Here is a 13843-nt window from a genome sequence, read left to right as displayed (position 1 = left end):
GTAATTTGGGGCCTTGGTGAAGAAGGTGCTGCCTTGAATCTTCCCCAGAAGGGTGATGCAGAAGACAACTTGGCCCACAAGAATACAACAGCAGAAACAGCCTCACCAGCCCAGCAGGATGCTTGTGTGTGGTTAAGGCATGGTTAAGGATGGGAGCTGTTAAAGTATCCACTCCTGAAGAAAGTACCCTGCGGGGAGCTAGAGAGTAGTGCCATAGGCTAAATAAAGGACTCTGGGAGCACCATGACACGTTTCTGCTACCTCGCTTGCTTTTGTAAATGCACAGTTTTATACCAGAGGTGTATTAGCAGTATTTCCTCCATGCAAAGAATGGGAAAGGGCCTTCCACCACCCAGCCCTCTTTTTTCCAAGAATTTTGCTGCAATTTTACTTTCCGTGGGATTCCTAGGTCCTGTGGAATGTGTGTGGAGGCAGCTGGGGAGGCATACAGACACCTGTGCTTATCACATAGTACAGATGCTCACAAGCCCCAACCCTTTCCCATACCAAGAGAACCCCCTCCAGTCAGGGCTGGACCACCACCCAACACAGGATCAATGGCCACCTAAAAAAAAGCATTTTCTGGAGAGCCTGCATGGATTCAGACCACCCTCTCCTCCCCCCAAAATACCCACCCCATAAATGAGAAGCCAAAACCCACCCCGTGTCAGGGTGAAGTTACCTTTAAGCGCAGACAACACACATACAAAAGAAGGCGCCAGGAAGATGCACAGAAAGGAGGAAGCCAGAATTAATATTTTGATCTTTTTTTTCTTTTTTAATTATAAAAAACTATTCGGAGGAAGTCCAAATGCAACGGAATATAACTGGCACCATCTAAGTGTAAAATCCCGGACCATTTGAAGCCGCCGGCAGGAGCTGGGAGGGACTGGTCACCTCTCCCTTCTCCCAGCCACCACCACAGCCGACGGCAGTGGCCCGAGAGCCAGGACACAACAGTGACATCGACAGTCTCCGTAAAACCACTCAGTTTTAGAAACTAAGCACATTATTGAAAAAAAAAGAGTAATCTAAAACTTGTTTTTCTTTATCAAAAGCCCTGCTTTAGTGACATGCTGACCCCACTGGTAAGGGTGAAGCACCCATGGCTCTGTCCAGAACACGGTTAAGTTGACCAGCCAACTCCTAGTTCGGAACGCCTTCCTCATGCTCATCTACACGCACGTGAGCGCTTTGCAGATGCTCGAGTTACAGTGACAAACATTTCTGTGGGCTTCCCAGCCCTGGGAACCACCTCCTGCAAACTCCACTCGCGTGAGGCTTCGCCACTGAGCCCTCCAAGCTCCCCCTCAGTCCTCCCTGCAGGCCCTCTGACAGCGTCACCAGGAGCTCTGCCTGCTCTAGTGGCCACCATCTTTTTCTTCTTAAAAAAAAAGAAAAAAAAAAATTTCATATATATTTTTTTCGTTTGTTTTTATATTTAAATAGAAAAATACTACTTCACTCTGTGTTATGAGCAGGAGATCGGTTGACTTCCAGCGACAGAACAAGTTCTCCTAAATGCTCCTATGCCGAGCTTGATGCCAGAAGATTCCTAGAAATCTGAAAGTGTGGCAAGAGGTCACAGATGTCCGCACCGCACCACATGGACAGGAGGGAGCTGGGCTCCACCACAGCTCCTGCCTGCCCTTCTCTGCAGAAGGGCACCAAGCCTTGGGAACCATTGGCCTGCAGAGAGCTAGCGCTGGGGCTGGCACCCAAATTTGGCTCCTGGGGAACTTGGCTATAGGTTTCACTTTCCACTTGTCTGCTGGCTTAGCGTGTGTGCGGTCTGTCCCTGGAAGCCACTGGATCCCATCAGATGTACAGATGAATTAGACAAAAAAAAAAAACAACAAAAAACAGTGGTTAAAAATTCTCTAACGCCCTCTCCTTCTCTCGCCTTTTGAAGAGTCAATGACAAACAGACATTGATAAAACTAAAATTTGCCCTCCTCCCCCACCTCAAGACAACAAGAGTTACTGAGACACGAAATGTGTTATCTTGTACCCTCAGGATTACATCTAGAAGGGAAGTTTAGGGGTGCGGGAAGCGCAGGGGGAAGGCGGTGTCTGTGGGCACAAGTCTGCTTAGTTCTTGTACTCAAAAGGCTCATCCCCGGTTTCGTTGAGGAGACATGTGCGGACCAGGGCCTCCGTCACAGCGTAAGGATCACAGTTGGCAGAAGGCCGGCGGTCCTCGAAGTAGCCCTTCTTCTCATGGCCCACGTTCCTGGGGATGCGGATGCTGGCGCCGCGGTTGGCCACGCCAGCTGAGAACTCATGGATGTTGGACGTCTCGTGGAAGCCTGTCAGGCGCCTGGCGTTGTCCAGCCCCCCCTTGGGGTCGTAGGCACGGATGTGGTACTGGTGGCGCTTGCTCAGCTTCTCGATGGCCTCTTCAATGTGCCTGTGAAGGGAGCGGGGAGGGTTCAGTGAGATGGGGGATACGAGCTGAGCCACTCGCCTGCTGTATCCAAGCGGCAACATGTTCATCCCTCTCCCCGAGCCACTTCACGATGAGGTGTATCAGCCCCCTACAGCTCACTTTTCTGACCATCTCAACTGGGGGCTTCTCTCCCCTCCTCCTTCTGACCTGGGTTGTTCTTGGAAAAGGAACCTTGCAGGCTGAGAGTGTCCCCTGGGAGTGCTGGGTGTGGGACAACATTGGCTTAACCCATATCCAAATTCCACGGGCTGCATCGCCGCTGGGGAACCTGCTCTCAGAGGGAAGATCTCTCAACCCAAGTTTTTATTAGGGAAGCTGATGTTGGTTTGTTATCTCAGGGCACCAGGGAGATTAAAGCAAGACAGCCCAGCTGCCCAGAGAAAACCTTCACAGAGCTCTACCACGGTCCAGTGCCGCGAGGTCTCTGCCCACACTCTGCATGCCAGCCCCACATGGGAACTCAGGTTTTACATTTCCAGAATCGTCATGTTTAAACCAAACATGTCACTTGCTTCCAGCCTGGCCTGGACAGAAGCAAATGGTCTCTTTCATGAATAAGAAATGTCTTTGTTAAGTTTGTTTGTTTACAGCACTGACAGATGAAGAGCTGTTACAAACTGCTGCATCCTGTCCACCCGTGCTTCCATCAGCACTGACGGAGCCGAACTGCTGGTTCCATTTCCCACCCAGCGCCAGCAGGAGTGTGACATTACACAAAAAAAATAAAAACAAACAAACAACAGTGAAATCCAGAAGAAAGGCTAATGCAGAATGCCAAGCACCACAGTGATGTCTCCCAGGCAGTCAAAAGCTCTGCAAAAAGCTTGCTGCTACCAAGCCCAGCTTGTGCCTAGCAAAGGGATGCTACCAGCACATCTCAAAAAACTTACTTGAGACCTCCGTCTTCTCTCATGTTCTTGGTGCTGAAGTTGGTGTGACAGCCAGCCCCGTTCCAGTTCCCAGGGATGGGTTTGGGATCGAAGGACACGATGACGCCAAAGTCTTCACACACCCGATGGAGGATGAAGCGTGCAATCCAGAGGTGATCCCCCATCTCAATCCCTTCACATGGCCCTACCTGGAACTCCCACTGCAGGAAGGAAGAGTCGTGCTCAGTGGTGCAGAGACTTTCATGGTCAGACGCTTCCCACCCCCTTACGCTCAGATCATTGGCAAACACACCAAGCAGCAAAAGCTCCTGTTGCACTTGATTTTTCTGCACTATCTCCTCCCACAAGGCACCTACAAATTTACCTGGGCTGGCATTACTTCTGCATTGGTTCCTCCAATTTTCACGCCAGCATAAAGGCACGCTCGGTAGTGGGCCTCCACAATGTCTCTGCCATAGGCTTTGTCTGCCCCTACACCGCAGTAGTACGGACCTGCAACAGCACAGATGAAAAGCAAGAGGAATGTGAGCTTCCAGAAGGAAAAAAGGCTCAAATTCAAGGAAGAACAAGGCTCAGCATCTGTTTTTCACAGAAGATCGCTAGCAGAGCAAGTCCCTCTGACAGCCTGGGCTTGTGCTTTGTCATGCTGGGCAAGAGTTTAAATCGCCCATAGACTAACAAGTTGAACAGCACATTTGGATGACGCCAGTCATCATTTTTGCCTTTCCATAACAATTCTAATTTCCTAGATTAGCTTTTGACACTATCCTGCTTGCCACTGTCCTTTCAGCCCTTGAAAGGCCTCCAATCTCTCAGCTCACTAGAAACATAAGCTGAATCACAACGACTGCAGCTCAAGCACGGCGGTGAATGCTCCTGACTTGTCCCAGTGCTGACTCCTAAAAGGTTACCTTGGGGTCCAGGGAAGCCGTTGGAAGGCCAGCCAAACGGATGTCCATCTGTCCCCAGAAGCGTGTACTCTTGCTCCATCCCAAACCAGGGGTGCTGGTTGGACACCATATCCATAATCCGCCTACAGGTGTGCCGGAGATTTGTCTCTACAATGGAAAAGCAGCAAAAGGCTTTTTAGGCTCTCCACTGCCATTCCCCATTCCTACTTTATCTACAGTCTGAGTCTCAGCAGCACTGGTGGAGAGGAGAAGCCCAAGACCAATATTCCATTCGAATCTCCACCACCAGCACTTTGTTTGCTTTTTATTTCCAGGGTAGGGATTATTTTTGACTGGCATGAGACTGAAGGGCACCAACCACACTTGGGTAGGTCTTCCCTTTTCCACCCCCACCTTCTACCGGCTCTCCCTCCCCAGAAACACCACCTCCACCAGAAGGTCCATTCACCTGCAGACTGGCGGTTGTACTTGAAGACTTCGCAGAGAACTAGTTTGTTGGGATCCTTGCGAAAAGGGTCCCGAAACATGGCAGCAGGTCGCAGGTACATGTCACTGTTGGAGCCTTCGGCTTGGAAGGTGCTGGAGCCATCGAAATTCCACTCGGGGAGATCTGGGGAGAAGAAGCAACCACTGTGAGCCAGGGTCCACCATCACCAGGAGCTCAAACTCCCTGCTGCCCTTCGGTATCATGGAGGTGCAACTGCCTATAGGCAATGAGCCCACAGTAGGTTTCACCCTGGCTCAGCTGCTTTTGTTCCAAATGGAAAAAAAATAAAAAAAGAAAAACAAGTAAGAAATGGGGGAGGGCAACTCCCCAGCTCTGCAGCCACCCTGAGAAACACGAGTTGCTGGGCTGCTGGCCAAGCCCCAGCCAGCAGGGCAGTGCTGGGGCTGTTTCCCACCTCCCAGCCGCCACAGGGATGAGCAGGGCACCCAGGCTGCTTACACACGGGGCGCCTGGGGACAGGGGGAGAGCAAGTCCCATAGGGTGCCGCACAGGCTGAGTCTCGTACGGAGGAGAGACCTGGCGCACTGCTCGCCAGGTCAAAGCACAGCGGGAGCAGCAGTGAACTCTACCCGGGCTATGTTATCTCCTCTATATCCTGGGGGGAGAAAGTGGGAGGATGGGAAGCACAAAGATTTCAAAGGAGCTGTGCCAACCACTCCCTTAGAGGGAAAAGGGGAAAAAAAAAAAAAAAGATAATTCTGCTCAGTCACACACAGTATTTTCATTTCATAACTGTCTCCAGCCAGCTCCATGGCAACCTGGGGAAAATCCTAATGCTATTATTGTGTAAGCTGGGACTGTTTGTTCTGAGGGACACAAGCTCTTAATTACACCGGATAGCTCCATTCTTTCCCCTCCACTTTCTTCTGCCAAACTACTTCCGGCCAAAACGAGTACTAGAGAGTCAATGGGGCTGCGGATCCCCTGCCAACAGCCCCCTCCACCGCGGGTACAACGCCAGGGCTGGGCACCCAACCCCTGCCATCGCGCTTCAACGCCACATCTGGAGCTGGGAATGTCCCCCCGGGGCATCCAGGGCAGGAGGAGACAGGGGGAGGATGAAGAGAGGCATCTTCATCTCCTGCCCGCGCTTCCTCCCCAGCCATCCTTCCAGCTCAAAAAGGGAGAACGGCATCCTTGGGGATCCCGCACCTCTCACCTTCAAGGCTCTTGGGCTCGTGGTCCAGCGTGCGGGTTTTGCAGCGGAGGTGCTCCCCGGTCCCGTCGATCCAGATGTACATGGCCTGGACCTTCTCCCCCTGCGGCAGCTTCATGTACATGTGCTTGATGGCTTTGCTCAGGTGGGAGCTCGCCGAGGTGGCCATGGCTGCAGACCAGACGAGGGAGTTCCTGCAGGGAAGATGCAAAAGCCAACCCCAAGCGTGAGCCTCTCCCTTGTGCTCCCAGGTTTTTCCACACTCTGTTCCCAGAGGAAACTCAACCACGGTGCTGGCTGAGGTCTCCTGTGGTCCTGTGCCACCCCGTGCTCCAGGCAGAAAACCCAGCAGCTCACACCAGCACGATGCTCTGATGCTTTCCAAGTATCCCATAAAATAACCAACCTCCTGCCCACATCCTGTCCTGGCAGGATTCTTATCCACCTAGCGACAGCCTTCGAAACTGTGTCTCCGCCAGGTGTGAACTTTTTAACCTCTTAAACACATCCGTGCTCACCGCTGCTCTGGAGCGGGGCTAATGCGCAGGGAGGCTTAGCTGGGGCTTTCTTAATGTGCTTGCTTCAGCACGGAGGGCTTGCCAGCCCCAGCTGCCTTCCCAGATCAGCTGGTCTGAAGTTATACAAGGCTCGTCCGGGGCGAGGGAAAGCAACAAGCCCTGCACACCCGTGTCCGGGCTGCGATGGGGAGCCCGGAGGGGCTCTGGTCTGGGGGCCAGCCCAGCCTTTCCACCAGCCCCTGTGTGCCAGGACCGCTCGTGTTTGCAAGGAGGGGAGGACTGGCAACACAAACAACATAAAAATTCAAAACAAGTTGGGAAGTCCGTGCTGAGAGCCTCTAAAAATTCAAGCCTCCCCAGGCGCTCTGCAGGGGCTGCCTGGACCGTGCCTCCCCAGCGAGACCCCTAATTTGGGGGGCTCCTCACCTCCAAGAGATGAGACATGAGCATCACATCTCTCTCTTTGCAGCTGCTGCTATTTAAGCAAGCAGAGAGCGAGCCTCGCAGGAAGAAAGGAAAAAAAAAAAAAAAAAAAAAAAAAAAAAAAGGACAGCCAGGAGATTGTTTTGAAGACAAAACTCGAGCTGCCCCTTGTCCTCCTCCCCCCGTCCCGGGAGCGAAGCAGGAATTTCCCCCTGGGATATCAGCCGGCAAAACAAAGCGGCCGAGCACCGCGGCCCTCCCCGGCCCCGGGACCCCCCCCGTTCCCCTCCCCAGAGAGGTTTATTTTTTTTATTTATTTTTTTATTTTTACCTGGGCTCGGCTGCGGGCAGGGGCTCGGCGCGGGGCTCCCACGCTCGGCTCCCGGGGGCCGCGCCCGGCGCCGCTTTATGGAGCCGCAGCGCCGGCCCCGCAGCACTGATTGGGCACGGGGAAGCGGGGCCGGGGGCAGGCCGGGGCCGGGGATGGGGCTGGGAGGAGGAGGGAGCTGGCAAACGAGCCGGGGCAGGGGGAAAAACAAGCTCAGCGCCCCCCTGGGCTGCTCTGTCTTTTTTTTTTTTTTTTTTTTGGGGGGGGGGGGGGTGGTGGCGAAAGGGAAAACGAGCCCCGTCTTCCCGGCCGCTGTTGTTTTTCCTTCCCCTTTTTGCTGCCCTCCCCCGAGAAAGTTAAGCCCTCTTGTCAGGCACTTCTCGGCAAGCAGCAGCAGCGGGAGCGAATCCAGGGCTTTCCGCAGCAGTTTACATTAGCGGCTGCCTCTGCATAACTCGCAGGCATGGAAATGAGTCGCCCTGGGTAAACAGGGCAAGCAGGGAAAGGGGGAGAGGGGAACGGAGCCCCCCCGCCAGCACTGGGTTGGGGGGTGCCTTTTGGGGTGGGGGGATTGGCCTCGCCTGCACGATGCCCCTCCGGTGCCTGGACTTACAGCCTGGCCCCTCGCCGCAGAGCGCTGGCACACGAAGGAGGAGAAATTCCCCAACCCCACCATGGGTCTGGGAGCGCCCACTTGGCTGCCCGGTATTTTTCCGCCCCGGGAGCTCGTTTTCAATCCCATCCCCACTCGTGCTCAGCCCTCCACACACCCCAGCGTGGGCTCACGGGGCAGGACAGCGATGCCAGCGCGTGCAGGAGCCGCCACGCGTGCACACGTGAGTACCAGGCCAAGCACACGCCACCCGCACGCCTGCCTCGGGGCAGCCCCACACCACCGCCAGCACCACAATTTGCTGTTTCTCAAGAAGCCCGACTCTCCTTGCCACCACAGCCCCCCTTGTGAACACACGACCTCCGCACAGCCACAGGCTGGGGACAAAGTGGCCTGGGAGGGCCGGATCCTCAGCCAGGAGGAGGTGTAACCGCTGGCTAAGGACTCGCCTTGATTTATTGCCCACCTTGAGAGCCAGGTCCCCTCCCTCCCCACGGGGAAACCCAGCTCAGTCTTCACCACCACCTTGCAGCAGCCACAAGCTGTGTTAACCCCCCAGGGCTGGCCAGGAGCGAGGAGAAATTCAGGTGCTTGTCACCTCCTCACATAGCTCAGGCGAAGCAGCGCCTCAAAGCCTTACAGCAACTGCTTTCCCCCAATACCCAGCGCATGAAGAGGTTTCCATACAGAAAGGTCTTGGATCAGATACACAGCCCTTTTGGGGATGAAAAGGGGGCACCAACATCAGCTCCAGGAGGGGGACAAGGTGTCCCCCCTGCGGCCCCAGGCAGGGCAGAGCCGGGTCTCCCATGCCGGGTGTCCCACCAGGGGATATCTCCCTCCCTGCCCAGCCCTCATTTCACCCCCTGGTCCTGCCCCCACGCTTTGCCCCCCGTGTCACCCCACAGGCCTGAACGCTGAGAAACCCAAAACCATGCCCAGCCTTTTGCCCTGGGCTCGTGGGGTAGGTTTGTTTAACGGGGACGCTGCCAGCTCTGACTTTTCGGAGACGTGCTACAGCTCCCAGCAGCTTTGGCCACCACGGCTGGCCGCACAGAAGCCCAGGGCACCCATGGGTGCCTGTCCCTGGGTGGCTCAGCCCCAGATGTTTATGGGGGGGGCGAGCAGCAGCCATGTGCTGCGGGGCCAGCGCCCTCTCCCGGGAAGAAGACCAGGGAGAAGCGGCCCCTGCCTGCTCCATGCTGCTTGTTTACCGCCTGCCTTCCCCTCCTCCCCTTGCGCGCTGTGGTTATGGGTTTGTTCTTTTTTTTTTTTCCTTTTTTTTTTTTTTTTTCCTTTTTTTTTCGGGGGGAAGCACAGCTCGGGCTGCGCCTTGGCCCAGCTGCGTGCTCCAGTGACCCTTATTGTCATCAGCATCCAGGCAGACAAAAAACCCTCGCCGGGGAGCGGGACGAGGCGCGGTGCCAACAGGTGACACCTCCCAAGGGTGGGTTGCCATCGGCCTTCAAAGCGCCCCCGCTCCGCGCGCCTGGCGAGCCTGCCGAAGACAATGCAGCGCTCCAGGGGCTCGCCCCGGCTGGCACGTGTTTTTCTCCCTTCCTACCATTAATCCGTGGGAACACCTTTATGCGCCCGCCGCGACACTTCCCTCCGGCTGGGTCCGTATCCTGCGAGGACTGCCAGGGCTGAAAAATGCCTGGTGAGCTCTGAGGGTCAGTCACGCTGGACTTTGCAGCCTTCTGCCTGTAAGGCAGCGGTGCAAACCCAAAGGGAGGTCCCTGATCTCCCCCTAAGAGGGTTGGGGACCGGGATGCTCGAGCCTCAAGCAGCTGGCATGGGACATGCCCTCTCGGATGTGGACCTGCCCAGCATCTCTTTTTCCATCCTCCATGCTCACGAATTTGGGAATGCCTTAAAGTGCAGCACTGTCACACCACAGGGAAAAGAAAAAAAAAAATAATAATAAACAAAAAAGAGGGGATTCAAGGGTTAAAAAGGCAGAAACTGAAATTTCCCCATGATTTGGGGACAGGGACCCCTCCCCAGCTGCCCGAGGGAGCACAGGACTGGAGGGGGGCCCCTTCGGGCAGGGCTCACTGCAGACCCTGCAGCAAAGGGCTGGCCCCAACAGATTGGAAACCAGGTCCGCTAAGCACAGGTACCCATTTGCCTTTCACGTACACCAAACACATTTCTTAAATCCAAATTCATCATTTCTTTAAGATACAGATGTCTCACAGGGAGGAGGAGTGGTCCATTTTGTTGTGACCGCTTAGATCCTAGAAGGAGGCCTGATGCACCCAAAACGTCCCAGCCTCTTGCAGTGGCAGGAGGAGGGCGAGAAGAACATCTCCCCCCTGTGCCCAACAGCTCAGACGTTCCCCAGTTAGATCTACTGCCTTCAGACCACCCTGTGAAACCACTGTGTGCTGCGTGGTCACATGTAGGGCACAACCAAAATGCACCCAAGTGAGACCAGGGACCAGCCAGATGTCCTAGCAACATGTCACCTCCACCTGCTTTCCCAAATTATTCCCCTAGCCATGCTGAGGGCTGGTGGGGGGACCTGCTCCCACGTGGCCACCACCTCATTGCCACCATCCCTGGGACCTGCACACCCTAGAGGGACTCACGGGGCTGGAAATGCAACCCTTTACCCACGGGTTAACAAACCCAAGACCTCAGCGAGACAAACAACTGCTTAATTAATTAACTAACACGTTGCCCTCAAACAGCGGTCACCCGGTGAGGATGGGGAGCTCACCATGGTGCCAGGGGACTGACCTTGTGCGAGCAGCGGTGGCCAACTGGTCTCCCCGGGAGGGTGGCAGGAGGCTGACGAAACCCCCCGGGGCAGGGAGGCGGTAGCTGCTCGCCCGATAAGCGAGCAAACATTGCAGGCTCCGCAGCAGCCCCATGCTCCCTTTGAAGATGCTGCCAGGGTCAAGGGTAGCCAAGGGGTGGTGACCAGAGGGCTTTCCAAGGCAGAGAGAGCTGGCGATTACCTGGGCTGCGCGGAAGGGCGATTTGGAAAAGCAGATTAACAAAAACGTGCAGAGGCAGATGCAAAAAATAAACAAAAAGAAAAAAGAAAAAAACTCCCTCCCCAGGCAGCTCAGCTGCAATAGGCACCGATGACGCATTTAGGGGAAGAAGGGCCTTGGAAATGCAGCAGCCAGGAGGGCCTTGTGCACAACCCCACAGTTGCTCGCGCTTCCCTGTCCGGCCCTTTCTGCCCCATATCCTCAGGAGGCTCTTTGAAAAAGGGGCACGGAGCATTCCCTGCTCAGGGCTCATCCTGCTGCAAGCCCAGCACCTACCTGCAGGCTCTGCCCTCCTTGCATGCAGACCCTCAGCGGCAGCCCAGCGCCTCCGGCGAGCCGGGCACGGCGCTGCGAAGCACGTGCTCTTCCTTCAAGCGCAGCCAGGGGAAGCTGGAAGAGGAGAACGTTATGGGCAGGCAGGATCGGGGATTTGAGACCTAGAAATTGCTTGGCTCTCCTTGCTCTGCACAAGGGTGGAGAATATCCCAGGGAGCGCTCAGCGCATGCCTTTCCCTTGCAGTTGGAAATTGGTCACAGTGTGTATTGGCAATTTTTTTTCTTTTCTTTTTCTTATTTTTTTCCGTTCTTTCCTTTTTTTTTCTTTCTTTATTAGTGCTGTTCATGCTGCTAAATGCACTCCCAGCTAGGTCAGGGCCACATTAACCATGGCTGGCAGATTAATTTGAGCCTAATACACATTACAGCTTTGTAAGAAGGAATGCAGAAATCCTCAAAGTGCTGCCCAAGTGCGTACAGTGGCCAGATCAGGGCCTGGTGCTGTGCATTATTCAAGGCAGCTGCAATACTGTCTGGGCACCTTCCGCATGGGTGACCTGCATCCCTCCAGCCCCAGCACGTGCCTCACCTGGAAAGCAGACACGTGCGGGATTACGAGCGGTTTTGCTCAAGCTGAAGAAGGGACCAGCGAAGGCAAAGCTTGCTGCAGGGGCCGTCAGGTGCAGTGGGTCGGAGCCCGGCCTCTGCGGTATATCCCGAGCAAGGAAACCACAGTCAGATGCCAATAGGCTCAAAAATACTTCTAAGTAGCATAAGGGAATACCAGAGGTGTCCTTGCCAAGCAAGAAAAAGTTTTACACGGCCAGGAGACAGAGCATGAAAATTACATTTTAAAAAAATAGCCTAATGTATTCAAGAAATAAAATAATTATTAGAGCTGAACTGCTGTAACTGAGACTTCACACAATTAGTTTTCAGGTGCTACGAGCCCAGAAGGATCCGACCCGTTGCTGATGCAGTCTTTGAGGTGTCCTACAATGTTTATATGAGAACACATGCATGGAAGGGGAAGAAAAAAAAAATTTTTCCCCCCAGATCTCACTCTGTGCATAGGACACAATGACAGCCAGCAGGTTTTAAAACCTGGCACTGCAGCAGGATGCTTGCACCACTGCCCCGTGCTGGAGCTTCTCGGCTTGGAGGGGCTGCAGACCTGAGACCGAAAGCAGAGCAGAGCAGCGTGGGGTTGCCCTGGATCTAGGGGGTGCTGCAGCACCCAAAGGGGAGCTTTGTGAGGCTGTGAGCCCACAGGGCAGCTCAGGCTGGTCCCACAGGCACCGAGGTCCTGGTGACCCCGTGGCCAGGCAGCCTTGGACCTTGCCTCCGTAGCGAGCCGTGCCAGCTTGTGCCGGGCAAGGACGAGAGCCCTGGCCACGTTCCCCTCTGCCAGCACACGCGCATGAGGCTGCCCGGAGAGTGCTGGTGGAGGTGGCCTCAGGTCTGCCGAGGGTGGGCTGCTCCCCGGGGCGTAGCAGGGGCTGGGTGGGTCAGGAGCGAAGCCCTACTGACGTGGTTGGTGTTGCAACCCTGCCCTTATCTTTGTACAAAGAGCGCGGCCGCCCCGAGCTGCTCCATGAGCTCCCTTATAAATCGGGGCTCTCCTCACATCTTCCTTTTTTTTTCTTCTTCTTTTTTTTTTTTAATAGCCACACAGCTCAAGCGAATGCCTTTTGCAAGGCGCCATTGCAATGAAACGGATGGAGCAGATGTGCCCACGTGCACCAAGCAAATCCTCATCTGGGCCCCGTCCTGCCACACCACTGTCTCATTTTAGGTAAAGACTTTGTGGAAACGGTCCCATGCATTTCTGTGGTAACCGTGCCAACCTGGTCCTGCTCAGGGCCCCAGTCCTTTCTCGGCAGAAAGCAGCACAGCCCCGCTGGGGTCAGCTCAGAGCCAGGGCGGTGTGAGCAGAGCTCCGCCAGCCTCCGAGGATCTCACTGGGCATTTGTTCAGTTACCAACTGGAAAATACACATTTCTGACTGCTGCAACCTTTTCCCAAGGACTTTTGAGCCTGTCATGTGTGACAGCCGTGCCAGCTCATCCTTAACCCCTCCTTGTCTCTCGGGCTTAGCAGCACCGACGCTTACGAATTTGTGATGGATGCTGCTCCTCTCCAGGGTCTCCTGAAACTCCTTCACGCAGCTTTTCCCAGCACCGCTGTCTCCTGTGCTCACCTGCCGGAACAAACAGACACTGCTCACAGCTCACCCTTCCCCACATCATTTTGGGGAGGGCTGGGTTTCACCATAACACTTGGCTGACGTGCCCCTGTGGCCCCCCAGCCCTGACCGAAGGAAGGGGATGGTGCCTCCCCAGGGGGCTGTGCTCAGAGCTGTCACCTCCCCAGGGGACAAGCATGCGGGGACGGTCTGGGTGCAATCTCTAACATGTTTTCCCCATTCTCCATCGCGTCCCTCCTGGCTTGGTATGGCCCCCCTTATCCTGCCTGCGCAGGGTTGTGGAGCGATGCACAAAGAGGCGAGCTCACTCGCTCAGGATGGCGGTGTCCCCAGGGTCCCCAAGCGCCAGCCCCACAAGTATCCAGCCCCACAAGTAACCAGCGGTGCCCCCTGCCCCGGGCTGAGGGCGGTGGGACATTGCAAGCCCCCTGCCCTCCTCGTGGCCGCGGAGCCGTGTCCCCACTGGGGACAGTGTCGCATTCCTGGTGTGGCAGCGCCACCTGGTGAGGTGGCCCCGCCGCCGGGGAGCTGCCCCCCGGGGGCTGCGCTCAGCCTGGGGG

General features: G+C 55.4%; 1 protein-coding gene across 3 annotated transcripts; it reads right to left on the bottom strand.

The window, feature by feature from the left end:
• Positions 1-751: 751 nt before the first annotated feature.
• GLUL (glutamate-ammonia ligase) lies at positions 752-11177 on the bottom strand. Of its 3 annotated transcripts, XM_040565163.1 has the most exons (8): positions 11078-11177; positions 10542-10767; positions 5918-6108; positions 4699-4860; positions 4251-4397; positions 3704-3831; positions 3340-3539; positions 752-2410 (listed from the first exon to the last, which is right to left on the bottom strand). In XM_040565163.1, exons 2-8 carry the CDS (start codon positions 10673-10675, stop codon positions 2092-2094), a joined length of 1281 nt encoding a protein of 426 aa, XP_040421097.1. In that variant the 5' UTR covers positions 10676-10767; positions 11078-11177; the 3' UTR covers positions 752-2091. The 3 variants fall into 3 exon arrangements, with proteins under 3 accessions (XP_040421097.1, XP_040421098.1, XP_040421099.1); XM_040565164.1 differs by lacking the exons at positions 10542-10767; positions 11078-11177 and adding an exon at positions 7187-7337; XM_040565165.1 differs by lacking the exons at positions 10542-10767; positions 11078-11177 and adding an exon at positions 6410-6428.
• Between the last annotated feature and the right edge of the window lie 2666 nt (positions 11178-13843).

This window comes from Cygnus olor, chromosome 8, assembly GCF_009769625.2.
Source record: "Cygnus olor isolate bCygOlo1 chromosome 8, bCygOlo1.pri.v2, whole genome shotgun sequence".
Lineage (NCBI taxonomy): Eukaryota > Metazoa > Chordata > Aves > Anseriformes > Anatidae > Cygnus > Cygnus olor.
Note: the sequence above shows the minus strand (reverse complement) of the source record. Positions and strands in the feature narration are given on the sequence as shown.